Source organism: Ursus americanus, chromosome 6, assembly GCF_024610735.1.
Source record: "Ursus americanus isolate L20-20 chromosome 6, mUrsAme1.1.p, whole genome shotgun sequence".
In the NCBI taxonomy this organism is placed as follows: Eukaryota; Metazoa; Chordata; class Mammalia; order Carnivora; family Ursidae; genus Ursus; species Ursus americanus.
In genome coordinates this window covers 63,781,683-63,798,308 of record NC_142132.1, presented here as the reverse complement: position 1 = coordinate 63,798,308, position 16,626 = coordinate 63,781,683, and the positions used below count along the sequence as shown (strand labels likewise).

The 16,626-nt window shown below is 42.4% G+C and overlaps 1 protein-coding gene across 9 annotated transcripts in view; it reads right to left on the bottom strand.

Annotated features, from left to right (window-relative positions):
• Window positions 1-15,627, bottom strand: part of FAM13C (family with sequence similarity 13 member C) — a 136,916-nt gene extending 121,289 nt beyond the window's left edge. For 6 of the 9 annotated variants that reach the window (XM_045783666.2, XM_045783667.2, XM_045783670.2 and 3 more), the window contains exons 1-3: window positions 15,144-15,277; window positions 8,744-8,800; window positions 4,628-4,829 (exon numbers count right to left, since the gene is read on the bottom strand). In XM_045783666.2, coding sequence (XP_045639622.1) covers window positions 4,628-4,829; window positions 8,744-8,800; window positions 15,144-15,205 — 321 coding nt within the window. In that variant the 5' untranslated portion in view covers window positions 15,206-15,277. Of the gene's footprint in view, window positions 1-4,627; window positions 4,830-8,743; window positions 8,801-10,172; window positions 10,303-15,143; window positions 15,278-15,320 lie in introns of those variants that run through there. The other 3 variants (XM_045783672.2, XM_045783673.2, XM_045783671.2) reach the window with 3 other exon arrangements.
• Between the last annotated feature and the right edge of the window lie 999 nt (window positions 15,628-16,626).

Here is a 16,626-nt window from a genome sequence, read left to right as displayed (position 1 = left end):
GATAAGGGAAATTTACTGTAGTTATTTGTTTAGAATATTGTTATTTTAATGTTCTATTTACTGGATCTATAAGAAAGTCCTTTCTCTACTTCACCTCACAATTTAGTAGATTCTTGTATTAACTATATTTTACTATTTTCTGTATTCTTGATGCTCTGGCCTCTGGAGCCCCACTTCCTGGGAAGTAAATTCTCCCAGGGCTAGCCAATTCTTACAACATAAAAGACTTGCCCAGGAGAGAAGCTTTCACATGCAAACTAACCAATCCGGAGTCCATACTTGGAGCCAACTCTTCTGTCTGGCTCAGACACTCCAGAAGGCAATATTCTTCTGCCCTAATCATCTGAACCAAGTACCAGAGATTCCCTATACATACTCAGAGTCTACTGAAATGAATTAAAGATTTTATTTATTTATTTGACAGAGAGAGAGACAGCGAGAGAGGGAATACAAGCAGGGGGAGTGGGAGAGAGAAGCAGGCTTCCCCTGAGCAGGGAGCCTGATGCAGGGGCTCCATGCCTCGGCTCTATGCAGGGGCTGGATCCCAGAATGCTGGGATCATGATCTGAGCCAAAGGCAGATGCCTAATGACTGAGCCACCCAGGCACCCCTACTGAAACGAATGAAACTAGTCAATCCTAAAACTGCTTTACCCTGCCTCGCCTTGCCTTTCCCACAGAAAGCACACAAAGGCTTCTGCCTTGCTTTCCACCTGTCCCTTCTGCTTCCTGATGAACCTGGTGTTTTCTTTCCGTGGCCCTGCACAGCATGGCATGCTCCCTTTCCTCTGAGAACTAGGAGTAGGAATCTTTTCAAATGGCCGTCATCTTCTCATCTATTGGCCTCACCATATGTGAATAATAATAAAACTATATTTTAAAACTGTTCCGTTTATGTAAACTTAAATGAAACATTTAAAAGTGATATCTGAGTCTCACTGTTCCCAGAGTTCAGAAACTCACCCTGCATCCTTACTTTTCATTGCAATGGGGTTATTTCATATATTCAATAATAATCTGTCTTCCTTTTTACCAGAATAAAATTGAAAAATCTGTTATGCAACCAATATCTTGCCTGGAATGCCATCTTGAGAAGGAGTTTCATTGAATCATGTAGAACAGACCGCTTTTAAGGAAGAAATATGGCTTTACTTACACAGCCAGTGCCTACAGAGGCCTCCTAGGATAATTGGCCTGCTGCCCGGCTTACAGGGTCCAGCCTTACAGGTGGTAAAGATGGTCACTTCCTGGCAAACTAGAGACCTAATGTTATTTTGGGGACCTCAAGAGGAGAGGAATATATCCAAATGCATAAGTACTGCAGTTGAAATTTAATGGAGGGAGTTTCTTGAATTTAGCTCCTTGCCTTGGGATTGCAAATAATAGAGGCATTAAAAGTCCAATCTGAGATTCCTCATGAAAACTCCCAGAGAAAAGCTAATATTGTGTGATTATTCAATAGCGAATGGCTTTAGATTTTGCAAAACATGCTTAAGAAGGCCTGTATGGTAAATTAACACTCTGGCTATGCTTATGTAAAGACTCAGGCCAAACCCAATGAGACTAGCCTTATTTTGTAATTAAGAATATTCTTTCTTTGGGGCGCCTGGGTGGCACAGCGGTTAAGCGTCTGCCTTCGGCTCAGGGCGTGATCCCGGCGTTATGGGATCGAGCCCCATGTCAGGCTCCTCCGCTATGAGCCTGCTTCTTCCTCTCCCACTCCCCCTGCTTGTGTTCCCTCTCTCGCTGGCTGTCTCTATCTCTGTCTAATAAATAAATAAAATCTTACAAAAAAAAAAGAATATTCTTTCTTTGAGATTCTTATGATCACAAGAGGGAGGAGAAGAATGTAAAGAAAAACTATAAATGACTTTGAAATTTAGTGGATGTCCTGGCTAACTTATCTGTCTGGATAATCTTTGTTTTTGTCTTTCTATGACAAGGCTACTTTACGAGGCTATAGACATAAGAAGTGAACTTGTAGATATCGATGAAATACAAATAATTCCTCACGTCCGAGGGAAAGTAATTGATTATCACCCAATGGATATTATAAGTTTTGCCAATTTTGTGTCAATTTGTATAAATTTACTTCTGTATTCCTCTTCACACTACAGATATGCGATACTTTGCATTCTCTTTTGTACTGGTTGTAATAATTTACTGAGTCCTTCATTAATAATTTAAATAAAATCTTTGATACATCTTTATTTCCTATCTGTGGGAGAGTCATGATTATATTCTTTTAAATGTAACTTTTCACAGCTGAATAAGATCACACTCAACATTTCACACACACAAAAATGATACAATCATCTATATACTTCTCTTACCCAGTTTTGAATTACTCAGCATATAATACTGACTACCGAATGCTGCAGATTTAAAGACAGACAAGAAGGACCGAATCACCAACCTTAAGAAACTGTCATCCTGTGGAGCTAACATTTACCCAAACTTTGTCTAGCTTCAGTGATGGAAGCTTTAAGGCAGAAAAAAAAAAATACACTTACAAAATTCTCCCTTAAGTAATCTTTTCTAAATAAGTAATTACTGGTTAGCAGTACAATATATCAACAAAGGAAAAAAAAATTCCAAAGTGAAATCATGGGTTTTATATAAAAATTAAGGTGTGAGTAGTATAAGGGATTAGGTAAATCACTAGACTTATAGTTGGAAGATCTGTGGACATCCTCTTAGATACACTGTGCTTTTATGGAAAAGACCTTCCACTCAAGTTCTTCCAAATCTGTTTAAATAGGTTATGTAATCCCTCTAATCCTTAGTTTTTCCATTTTCAAAAAAAAGATAATAATATCCATTCCAGGGGATTGTGGTAAAACATGGTACATGCCTGGAACACAGTAAATACTTGAATACAAGTTAGCTGATTTTATTAATAATATTAGTTACAGAGCATTTATAGATTCAGTTCTTGCTCAATACTCAACCAATGTTAATTTTCTCTCCCCAAAGAAAATAGGAAGAATGAAATGTGTTTCATATTTCTCCCAAATATGGAAGATCTGAAATATTATTATCAAAGTTCTCTTAGTCACTGGAGGGGGGATCTCATTGTGTGGATAGAGATGTTAGGAATGAACTGGAAATTTTACCTGCAGTCCAGGATTCAACACTGTCTTATAAGCAAAGATAATACAAGCATATCTCTCTCAGGAAATCTTCCTGTGTGTGTGAGCAATGGATTGGAATTACATGCCCCATTAGCACCTTATTACAAGTGACAACTGTGTAATTTCTGATAACCAGGCTATAGGATGACAAGAAAGAAGGCACTCTAGGAGACACGGCTGTCACCCAATGCCCAAAGTGTCACAGGGACCCTTAGCAGGAGATTCAAGATCAGAGCCTCCCTGAGACCTGTCAGACTCTGGGGGCAGGCCTTTGGGTACCTGTATCCTCCCCCACCCCCCCAACCAACACCACACTCCTAATCAGATTAAGTGCTGGGTACATTCAGTAATAGGCAGGGTCTCAAGTTTATCATAACTCAAATAGTATTTCCCATTCACTTCTGTCTGAAACTCAACTCAGTTTAGAAGAATTATAACACAGCATAATGAATGCAGAGGGCACTTTCTTTTTATTGCAAAATTAACTGACTAAATAAGAGGCCCTAATGCCAAGGAAGAAATGAGATAAAAATCACAAGGCGAATAAGAAAATGACAAGATCAAATAAAGTGTTCAGCCAAAGTTGTTCTAACAGGATTACCTGGTGCCCATTTGCTATATAGGACTCCACTTAAAGTTATACAATTAATCTGTTACACACAGAACCTCTCACATTATTGTTAAGGTTTAAATGTTAACAAAAAAGCAAAGTTAATATTAACGAAGCACCCATGTCCCCAAAACTGTATTAGGTATGTTACAAGTATAATCTCATTAACCTCCTAGTAAGATAAAAGTGGATTATATTCATTTAACTTTTTAAAGCACCAAAAATTATTTAAGGAGTTTTCTAAGATTTAAAAACATCACATTCTTTGCTACACCCCTCTACAACTAGAGAAAGTTTTTTAAAAAATTAGAAAATGTAAATGTACTACCCAAATCAAGTTGAAAAAAAAAATGCTTCATTCATTCATTTAAATACTTATTGACTTCAAAGAACCTGATACTGCACAGACACACACACACACAAACATACACACACATACACACACACAAGCACATGTGCGCTTGAATATTTACCCAAGGCTACTAAACGGCCACTCACTTTGAGCGGCTCCAGGTAAGCTTGGGATTTCTGATTTGCTGAGAAGTAATCTCCAAGTTTGGGGCAGGAGCTACAAGACCTGGGTAAGTGAAGATGGCTGGAGACCCTCCTCCACTCTCCCCTGCAAGAATGCCGCAGCTCCTCTGAACCCATGTCAAAGCCCAGGGTTTAAGGCACCAGTCTGAAAGGGCGCTAAATTACCAGCCTGCCGAGGACCCTGCGCTGGGCGTGCCATCCGTGCGCCCCAGGCAGGCGATCCGCGCACTGACCCGTCAAGCACACTCATCACCTCCTGCAAAATAACACGCTTACACTGCCTGCCAGAGCGGTGCCCTCGCGGGAGAAGCACCCACGGGTGAAAGGCGTGAGGAGGTAGAGCCCGCTACCTGACTTTCTGCGTGGCTCCTGGCGCTCTCGGCCTTGAGCAGGGTCTTGGGCTTCCGGGACTTGAAGTTGCCCATGCTGGGTCGCAGCACGCCGTCCCCCAGCACGGTCGGCTCTACATGCTGCTGCGGCTCCCGCGACGGCGGCGCCGGCTCCTCTAGGAGAGCCCCGGCGTCGGGGTAGTTTTCTTTATTGTCTTCATCTCTAAAACAGGAAAGACCCAATTTAGAAAGCACCCAAAAAAGTAATAAACTGCTGCGGGAAAGCGGGGCTGGCACACTCATTGCTGCTCTATTTATATGGTATCTGGCAAAATGTTTAGGGGAGACTTAGTTCCACAGGAACCAGAACCTAAGGATGTGAATTTCACTCTGTAGCTCACGTTCCCTTCTAATCTTTACTAGTGGATACATAGCTTTTTTTTTTTGTAGTTGTAACTTTATGCATACTACCACATTTGTTGTTAATTTTTCACTTTAAGATGCTTTCATGTATATATTTTTTCCCTGACAAAAATGTGAGATTCAGGTTAGAGATGGTCAGCCTGGTTTTATAGATTAAGACTCTAGCACTCAGGGGGCGCCTGGGTGGCACAGCGGTTAAGCGTCTGCCTTCGGCTCAGGGCGTGATCCTGGCGTTCTGGGATCGAGCCCCGCCTTAGGCTCCTCCGCTATGAGCCTGCTTCTTCCTCTCCCACTCCCCCTGCTTGTGTTCCCTCTCTCGCTGGCTGTCTCTATCTCTGTCGAATAAATAAATAAAAATCTTTAAAAAGACTCTAGAACTCAGGGGTACTTGGGTCGCTCTGGTCATGATCTCAGGCTCTGAGATCAAGCTCCAGGACAGCTGCGAGCTGGGTGTGGAGCCTGCTTAGGATTTTCTCTCTCCCCCACCCCTCTCTTCAAAAATGAAAAAAACAAAAACAAACAAACAAAAAAAACCCTCTAAACCTCAGAGATTAAGTGAAGTGCCTGAGAAGGGCTAATTCACCCAGAGACCTCGTGCGGTAGGTGGGTCTTCAGTCTTTCCTGCAGATGTATGTACTTGATTCAAGGCATGATGCTTCCTCCTCGCTGGCATGTTTCAAATCATCTCCCTACAATTTTCAAAGGCCTCTAGAAGTTTAACAGGGTCTATTTGGATAGGAAACATGCTCCTTGGATAAAATATAAAACAAGGGCCATATTTTACCCAACTTCAGTGCACACTCAAAGATCCTGTTGTCCAGGGTCCATCAGTGTGGAACTGCTGGAGGTGACAAAATGGGCTGTGTCACCTTCACACACTCAGTGCCAGAATGGCACTTTTCATTTTCACTAACCAAGCAAATTCATACAATATAAACTTACTGTTTCAATGTCCTCAAAAATAGTGACATAACACTTTTATTTGAAGTCATTAGTCCCTCTTAAATCTAGATGCATTTTATTTTCTTATTTTGCTAAGAATCCAGGGATATAACCAAATGGGGTGTTCTCTTTATACAACAAATATTGTCATCCTTAATCCCCTGGCAATCATTGTCATCCTTAATCCCCTGGCAATCATCCCATGGTACTAGATCATGTAATTCTCTAGGGGTGACCACTTCCCCTCGGCGGTGTTTTTCCCTCCTGCTCCCTAATCTGAGCACCCATAAAAGATTGTGGCAAGGTCAGATAGGAAGCAATTCCTTGTAGCTCAAGGACACACAAGGCCAAGAGCCAGGACCAGCAAAGAAAGGATTTCTATGCCCACTGTTCAAGATGCCTTTCACAAATAAAACAGAGATTAAATTCACTAAACTGATATCAGGAGGATGAACTCCAGTTGGCCTCTGGGAAAAGATCAAAGCAAACCTCAGGATAGGAATTCTGGAGCATGACCAGGGTGCAGTTGGGCAAAGTTTGGAAATAAGACAATCTGAAACAGTTCATTTTAAGCCTCAGGACAAACTTCTTAATGCCTGGTAAAAGAGAACCCAACAATTGCAATAATTCATCAATATTAATAACTGAAAAAAATAGTAAACAGAAAGTCCGTGCCAGTGACACTGGTTAATATTTTCCCTTAAGATCAATTATAATTTATGATTTTATTTATATATTTATTTTTAGAGAGAGAAAAAGAGAGGTCAGGGGAAGAGCAGAGCGGGAGGGAGAGGAAGACGGAAAGAATCCCACGCAGACTCTGAGCTCAGCCTGAAGCCTGACAAGAGGCTTGATCTCACCACCCTGAGATCACAACCCTGAGATCACAGCCTGAGTCGGACACTCAATCAAGCCACCCAGGGGCCCCAAGATCAATTACAGTTTTAAAAATTCTAAGTCACTAATGGATTTGGAAACCAATATCAAACCATAAGTTGGAACTGTACTAGTTCATGTGAAATGCATTTCTCTCACTGGAAACAATGTTCATCCACACTCTTTATGCTCCTGGGTGAGAAACAATAGGGAGAACAACTGCCTTTACAGTAAATCTAAATGTTCCTCATTCAAGGAGGATTCTAGAACACTAAGATAAGAAAGAAAAAGTCATTTTTCAAATCTAAAATGACTCTTATGATAGTCTCATTCCTAAAGCAATACCTGGACTTCATTTTTATATACTTTCAAGGTGCTCAAATTTTATAAATTATCTCATTCACTTCCTCGAATTGAAAAGCAAGGAAGGTGGGTATGGGGGAGCAAAATCATCTTTCTCTCATTACACGAATACCTAAATACAAATAGTCATATTTAGAAATATATTTCTAACCTGTTACTGGTTTCCCCGAATCTCCAAAGCAGGAAAGTACAAGTTCTGTCATTTATGCCACTACTTAGTGGAATCAAAAATAACTGAGATGAGTCTGAAAGATCCTCCCATCTATTAGTTGTACAGCCTGGGCCACAGCACATCACCTGTCTGACCCTCATCCGTAAGGTCTATCTCTGTATCTTGCAGAGATAATACAGTCCCTGTGCGACTCCTACCATAGAAAGCTGGCTCGAGGCCACAGCTCAATAAATGGGAGCTATTGTGAATTTCATGGAGCTTTAGCCAAGTGGTTACTTGCAAAGAAAAGACTGAGGGTTCTTTTTAGTCTCCCCAATACCTCCAGGATAAATTCCAAACTCCTTAGTGAGGTACACAAACCCTTTGAAATCAGGTCTTCGTTTACCTCTGGAGCTTTAGTTCTTATCACTCTTGGCCTCCTCACTCCCCGAAGCTCTCAAGCTTCCTGCCATCCTGAACTGCCTGCTATTCCTACAACTCTATTTTCTCTACCCTCTGTTGGCTTTCCAGTAAGTTGCTCCCTCTGCTTGGTAACACCATCTTTTTCTCAGCTTCATTTGCCCCCCACCACACACACACACACACACACACACACACACACACACACGGAGTCACGTGCTACTGTAATTTTCTTCAGGAATCCATCCTGGAAACCTCTCTGGGCTATTTGGTCCTTCTAAATGAATCCTCTATCTACCTCTAGTAAAATAGCATTTAATGCACTGTAGCATCGTCATCTGCATTGACTGGGTTCTGGCACGCAAAATAGGCCTTCCGCAATTGTTTGTTATCCAAGAAATGGACTCGAGAGTCAAAGAGACCTCAGCCCAAATTCTGCATCATAGTAGCTTGGATGAGTTATAATCCTTCTGAGCCTCAGTTTCCCCACCTCCAGGATGAGGAAGGAAACATAGCTTCCCTTCAGTTGTTTAGATTAAATAATAAAATGTATGTAAAAATGCTCTGAACAAAGCAAATGTGGAAGAAATGGTTAACTATGAAGGTTTTGCCATACCATGCACCCTTGATGACCAACACCATACCTCAAACACTCAATGACATGTTTGGTAAGTAAGTCTGTAACCTCTTCCATAGGGTCTATGATGGGAACATTGAGAGGGGATAATCAATATTGAATTCAGCAGACATTGACTGTGCATTCCCCATGCAAAAGGCACTGTCCTGGAAACTAAGGGGAGTACCCAAAAATGGACATGACAAAATTCCTTAAGAACTGATAGCTTATTACAAGAACTTAGACACAAGAATAAGTAATTATAATTCAAAGAAAAGGCTAAAGATCCCAGACCCATATGGTTTCTGTCCTTCATAATTATGAAGCAAGCAATAGCGGGTCATACCTGATACTGGAGCAATCAGTCTGGTCTTCATGTAGGGAGACTGTGTCTTCGTCACACCTGGAGAGAAGGAACAAAACCACGTCAGTTCCAACTGTCTGCAGCAGCAGACGCAGCAAGAATCTAGAATTAGATTAGCACAGTAAACTAAAAAAGGGAGCAACCCTCACCAGTCTCTCTCCAACTAGCTCTGATTCCCAGCATGTCTACCGGGCAATGATACCAACGTTGTCATATCATGTGATCTTAAAAGCTCAGAACCAGAGGCAACACTCTTTTTTCATCCACTGCTCTGCATCCCCTAAACTAACAAGATCTTGGCAAGGACCCAGCTGTTCAAAGCACTTGAGGGGACATCTAACACCAAGATCGGTGGTTTATTCTCAGCTCAAAAGGGACTCCACCACATGCTTCTTGAAATGTCCTCTGCCTCAGGCAGTCCCAAACCACACCAGCTCCCATTTGGCTTCCTCCACCGACCTCCAAACTTTCTCAATCCCCTTCCCTGTCACAAAACTTCTAGAATAACCCAGTGAAAAATTCCTGGCTCTTCTATATTGAAAAATCTCCAGTGTGCCACAACACCTAGGGGAATCTGGAGTAGGACCATTCTCTCACTCAAGTGTAGGAGGGAGCTTTGTTCCTGTTCTCAACCATTCCTACCCCACTCCAGCCTGGGATGCTTTTTCCACCTTCAACTCCTACTCATCCTTCACTGCCCAAGTGAAGTTTCCTAAGTTCTATGAACGTTCCCAGCCAAGTTCACCCACAGGCCACATACCTACTTTAAACCTTAATACATAAATGTTTACTCTTTATTCTGAGGTAATCCCTTTGTACCTCTGGCATCTCTTTAATCAGTTGTTAATGCCATGAGAAGAAATGAATTTTTTCTAGATATACCACCACAGTGCCCACAGTGCTACCCCAAAGGAGCATTCAATAAATAATTGAATGGAATCATTAGCTCTGGCCCCTCAGCAAGACTGGAAATACTTTAACAAGCATTTCCTGAACATTTACTGACTTTCAGGTCCTCATTAGGTATTAGCGCTGTGCATTTCAAACTCTTTGGGACTCAGGACTAACCAGTTTGTTTTCTATTTCCAATCTCCTATGGTAGTTTGGTAAAAACGCCACAGGAATGCCAAATTCCCATAGAAGTTATCAAATGTTTACTCCCTATTTCTGTACTTTCCTTGTCTCAGATGAGTTACAAGCAATTTGGGGGCCCATACTTTCAGTAGTACTTCTTCTAAAGGACGCAAAATTGAAAAAGACCTGGACCTGCTCTGATGGAGTCACAGTGTAATAAGTGGATAAAAATAAATAAATACCTACATATATAAATATAACCATAATATAAGAATAATATTCATACTATATGAAATCATTTAAAATTTTTAAATATTCCTTAAGTTATATAACTTACCCATAGAACAAAGTGATGAAAGCTCTAGTCCTCTTCTCTTACTACACCTTTTAAATTATGTACTTTAATGAATTAAACAAAGGCCATCTAGATCCTAACTCTCTCTGCCTGCTGAAATATCTTGTTCCTGCTGGCAGTTGGAAAAAAAAAAAAAAATCAGCCAACTTAACACAGTATTCTTTTTAACAAAATAATTAAATTTTCTTGCCTTCTCATGTCTTTGACCGTCAGTAAACCATTCTATCTCATGAAAATAACAATTGAATTCATAAGTATTTCCTTGTTCTCCTCCATTAGAAGCATTCACTTTAATAGATTATCTAAGCTTTGTAATGTGAATGAAAATGTTTCCCAATAAAAGTAACTTCACTGGGGCGCCTGGGTGGCTCAGTCATTAAGCATCTGCCTTCAGCTCAGGTCATGATTCCAGGGTCCTGGGATCCAGCCCCTGCGTTGGGCTCCTTGCTCCGTGGGAAGCCTGTTTCTCCTTCTCCCACTCCCCATGCTTGTGTTCCCTCTCTAGCTGTCTCCCTCTCTGTCAAATAAATAAATAAAATCTTAAAAAAAAAAAAAACTAACCTTACTAAGTAGAAAAATCAACGAAGAACAGAAATCCAGAATTTTTGCTTACAAAGAACTAGGGTTCAATCAGAGGTTCAACCCTAGAGCTTAACAATACCTATTGTTTGGGAATTTGGCAAGAACTTATTTTTCTCCCCCTCACTTGATTTATTAACCTTTCTTTTCAAAGTACAACTAGGTAAAAATGGAAACTCGGCACCAGAACATACAGAGTTGCACATGCTTTCTTAAGTACGAGGCCAGACCTTAATTAATTGATCCAATTTTAAGGCCTATTGAATGACTCCAGTCTCTGCTCAAGGAAACACAATTCCTATGTCACAGATACAGCGATGAAACAGATCTGTCTACAGGCTTACATGGGACACATATACAAGCTCTTTTAGTTCAGCTGGGTTTTACATTTGCTTTGATGAAGACCATGAAGTTTTACTGCAGTAACATCTCCCTTTGTGATTCTTCTACTGATTCCTTGCACAGGAACCCCCTGTACAATGTTGGCCCAGCTGTAAAACTGGATTCCACAGTGGCAACCCACATTCTGTTATCCCCACTCCTGCAAGAAAATCAACTCAGACCAGGGGCGCAACTGGTGGGATGCCCATGCCATCCTCTTCCTATATTATAGCCCCAGTTCAGGAATTGAAAGACCAATCATCTCCTTAAATACTCAAAAACTGGGCATCTTCTAGTGCAATGTTTTTTCAAATGTAAATTGTGACCTATTAGTAGGTCTCGAAATTAGATAGCAGCTACCATCATTCTGTTATTGTTGTTAGAGAAATAGAATAGAAAATATCAGTATAGTAAGGGTTAAGTGTTATTTCACAGAACATATTTAAATCAATCATGTATATATGTGTGCGTTGGGTTGTGATACAATTTTTTTTCTATTGTTCATAGTAAAAAAAAAAGTGAAAAGCATCTTTATTAAATGACTTCCTTTGAAGTTCTCATTAACTAGGTTCTAAGTCCCAGAGTTCTTGATTTGTGGTTACGCAGACAAGGTATGGATAATTTGTCCTTGCAGTCACTTCTTTGCGAAATGTTCAGGGTTGTTACCTTGTTCCCTATTCAGAGTTTTGTTCCCTCCATCAACCACAAACAAGAGAAACTTCTATGGTACTTCCCAGCTCACCATCTCTTCCATGGCATCTCAGTGAAGCCTTTACACAAGAGGTGAAGGAACTGCTCTGCACCCAAGGCAGAGAGCAATGGCTACTGTGGTATTCCTGCCCCCCCCCCCATCCTGGGCCTACTAACCTGTCTCATCAGTTTATATTCCAGAGGCTCACAAAAGAAGGAGAATGAATGACTTGTTTCTTAGAATAATGGTGGTGAAGGAAGTGCCCAAGAGAGGTTCTCTTTTTTGACTTGGGGTAAATAAGAAGAGAGGCCTCACATTGGTTATTAGAGAAAACGTGGCTGTGCCAGGAAGGAGACTCCTGCTCACCCAGGAGTACTGTGTTCCCTGAAAGCAAGTTGCTGAGCTGCGGCCTGCAATCCTATGGGGTTTCTCAAAGTGTGTCTCCGGAACCACCAGCATTAGCATCACTGGGCGCCCGCCTGGCCCCCGCAGCTGCCTCTGCTTCACTAGATCAGCTAGTTCCCCGAGGGTGAGGCCCAGGAATGTGAATTTTTAAACCAGATTGCCTCCCAAACACACACAAGCATAACTAGTATGCTTCTAAAAAGTTCAACGCTGACCTAAAGGTTTACAAAACCCAGACCAGCACTGAGCTGACTCCAACACAATCACCCATTCTAGGTTCCCACTTTGGGATAAAGCCTGAGAAACTGGATCTTTCACAAGCCCCAACCCCCTTCCCCAGTTCCTAATGATGATCAGTTGGTTTTGGGAACCACTGCTTCGGATAATAACGAATTTATTGCAAAATTCACTGTTGGCCAGGCTTCATTTCACGTAGCAGCGTAGCCAGGCAACATAGGAAATGACCACGGAAAATCAGATGAAAGGGCCCTGCAGATACAGAAGGGAAGGCCAAGGCCACTCTGATCTTGGAAGAATTTGGGTAGAAAAGGAAACTGAGTTGGTCCAGAGCTGCACAGACAATGCCAGGCCTGGGAAGAACTGAGAGGAGCATAAAATCTCTCCCTGAGTCCCTCCCAATTCCCCTTCCCTTTGACTCTGACCCTTAGCCCGCTGGCCAAGCTGAACTCTACCTGGCTAGAAGACCTGATAACATAATTTATATTACAGTATTAAGGACAACTTGAATCTGCCTCCCAGGGGCACAGACTTTTTAATTTCCATTTTAAAAAGGGTCACCATCAGAGGCCTTAATCCAAAAGAAATCATCTCTAGGTACAATTTCAGGCACTAAAGAAAGTAAGCGAGTTTGGCTAGGAGGAGGTAGGAGGGGATGGGGACAGGAGGGAGAGGAAGTTTTCAGGCAAGCGCCTCCTCTGTGTATGTTAAGACTCACCCAAATATTTACTGAGCACCTGCTACCTCTGTGTCTCAGACAGTGATTCTGGGCCTGTTGGCTTTGGGGTAATGCCCAAAGAACCAAGGAAAATGTTTCATTGAATGCAGGGAAGAGAAAATATTATATTAGACAATGACAAGTTTTAAATGACCCTACTCTGTGTTGTGTTACACCTGTGAAGATTTTGGTAGGTTTTAAATATGCTCCTTAGATTTTTAGATTAGCCAGATGGCATTCCAGTTGTCACTCAGTGCCTTTTAAAATAAATCACTGTCACTTCTCTGAAAACAACAACAGGATCTTATGCAATCAGAATTCCTGGAGGAGTGTCCAAAGATAAGGTATCAGACTTTCCCCACAATTAAGTGTAAAACCTTTTCAAAAAAACTGTCCATGTGAAATCTGGAAATGAGTATCTCCATTTTGAAGCTGCTACGCCTGGGGGTGACTCTGGGGACTCAGCCACATGGCTCCCAAGAATCAGGCACAGAAAGCGCTGGGCGTTTATAAGCCCAGCCCAGGGAGGAGAGCAGCACCTGTGCACCTGAAAGAGGAGTCGAGGAGTCGCGGCCTATCTTTGGCCTGTATATTTTGGCACACATCCCTCCCCCTCTCTCAGGCTTTTAGGAAACCAAAGTTGCAGCAATCTCATTAACAGATGTGGGTCCCAATGAGTATTTTATATGTCATATATTTTATATGACATCTTCTAAAGTCAACCCCGGGTTGTTGTTTTTCAAGCAACTCCACTGAAGTGAGCCCAAAGCTTGACACTAAGAGCACAGCTTATCCAAACACAGAAACAAAAGGATGAGGGAAACGAGGGCCTGGGAAGCCCTGTGGAATCTCACCCCTCCATCACCAAGTCACTGTGACAGTTGTAAGACCTGACACTCACCTATCTATTCCCACATTTACTTGCCTTTTAGGAAACTTTAGCAAACAATTCCCAAGTTTCTGGACTTTCTGTATCAAACTTGCAGCATTTTTTAAACATAGTTGAGTATACAACCTTATACATCCCTTTTTCCTGAAAAAGCTATTGAGGGACTTCTACCAAAAAGTCCCAGAAGTAAACATTACAAGTTAGTCTAGAGAAAGACTGCTAAATGAAGTATAGGTATTCCATATATATGTATATACGTAAATTTTATATAAATTACATATAATATTAGTAAAATATACTACCTATTAATTTTTAACATAGATGTATAGTATAGTATTAGGAAAATATATTAAGGAAGGGATGACAAGAATTAAAACCTTGAACTATAACTAATAAAAAATACCATGACTGCTGGCCTTGAGTAAAATATTATACTCCTACATTCCATGTTCAAATTATATTAGTTGCCTCAATCAACAGCTTTAACCAGAGGACAAGATGATTCATTTCTCCTATAGCCAGATCTTTGAGGTCAGAAGACAAAAATGACAACGGGCACCCAAATAAAGTTCACTGTGTCTTAAAAATCTGTAGACAAGAAGGGGGTGAGTAAGTTTAGCCTGGTTATCACACGCTGGAATTCAACTCAAGTCATTTCACATCTCTCTCCTATTTGTTGCAAATGTATACAGCATGCTCCATGAAAACTGACACCAATGTTGGCAAAATACAAGAAAGCTTCCTTTCTGACATGTCAAATAGATTAAAAACAAAAAATTTTGAGCTCCAAGAACACAAGTCTTAGAGCACTGAGCTCCAGCAAGCAATTAGCTTGTTATTAATACCTCTCCCACAGCTGCTAAAAGGCTATTTCAACCTGTAAAGGTTTCTGGGCCCCATCAGTCAGCACCTCTCCGGGTCTTCACAGCCCCAGATTACAGGAGACAATGCATCTGATACGAAGAGCAGCTGGGGACCGTGGAGGATACCTTCACGATAGTTGCTTCCAGAGAAAGGCATGCAAGTGTTATTTTAATGGCAAGAATCACTTACTCTGTTACAGCGGTGCTGCTGAAGGAATTATCCTGAAGGCTGAAACAGAAACAAGAAAACATCAGCCAAGTCCGGCCGGGGAGCCGTCTCCCTGATTGCTCTCCGGGAGTTAGAGCATACACACAAACATGGCATTGCAAGGCAAGTCTCAGGGCTCGCCCGGCACGCTCGCTCTACCTTGGGCTGCTGTCTGCACATGCTCGTAACGACACCCCCAGCTGGGGCCCAGCCGCACGGGCGAACCACAAAGCCCGGCAGCCCGCGAGGCTGCGGGGACAGAGCTGGGCGGGGCGGGGCGCGGCGGCAGGGCTGGCCCAGGGTCCCGGGCCCCCGGGATCCCCGCAAGGAGCGCCTGGGGAGTTACCGCGACCCCAACCCCGCCAGCCCCGCGCGGCGTTTAATCCAGGCTTCTCGGTGCCAGCCACCCCCGGGGCTGGCAATGGAAAAGCCCAACCGTCTCTGCCTAGGTGCTGAAATCTCTGGGGGACTCGCTTTTTTCCAGACGTCTCCTGCCAATTTTACAGAGCTAACCGCTCTGGGGATGGAGGCTGGCAGAAATTCATCCGTCGGGAGGGAGCCAGAACCGGGAGGAGGGCATAGCTGCTGTTTTTGCTCCCTGTGTGTGTGTGTGTGTGTGTGTGTGTGTGTGTGTCTTGCTTTTTATTGCCCTGGAAAAAGAACCTTTGAAGGAGGGCTCCCCGCATCACACCCGCTCTGTTTGCACTGTCATTTCAGCCTCGGAGAGGAAGCGCCCAGCCTGGGAGGACAGGGCTGTGAATGAGCCCACGCAGGGCGAGTGGAGGTTTTATTCCTGGCAATACTGGCGACTGGGGGGCTGTGCAAGGGTTGGCGTTTGCTATGCCCAGAGTAGCCCGCCTAAGCTGCACTCGCAAGCACGCTTATACAAAGGGTGAGAGATGGAATCCACAAATACCATCCTCTTTAAATAAAAGCAGCCCTGTTGGGGGAAAGGAAGGCTGTCGGGCCCCCACTTGCTTCATTCCCCTGGGGATATTTGTCCTGCTCTCTTTCCATTGTTCCTTTCTCCTGCCAGCTTGACCTTGATATGAAATGAACAGTCATCTGTGAAAGATACTGATTTTGATTCTTGAATTAAGTAGATTCCCCAGGCCCCTTTTCAATCTCTCCAGTCCCAGAAGCAGGAGATGATGTGTTTTGGTCCAAACTATAACAGGCGATGAGTTAATTTATAACAACAACAACAGAAATACCTCAAAATTTTACTTTTGGATAATTAGAAAAATTACCCAAAACTTGGTAATAAGGGGGACAAGCATGACCTTTCAGTGTCACACTGAGGCATTGTTTTACAGATCCACCCAAGGACCGCTTAATTGTCTTGGAAAATGCACTTGGGTTTGACGTTCCTATTCACTACTGGTTAGACCTCAGACACTGGCGGTAGGTGTCAAGTTGTACACTTTGTCCAGTCTGTCCAAAGGAAAACATAACCTAAATGTTT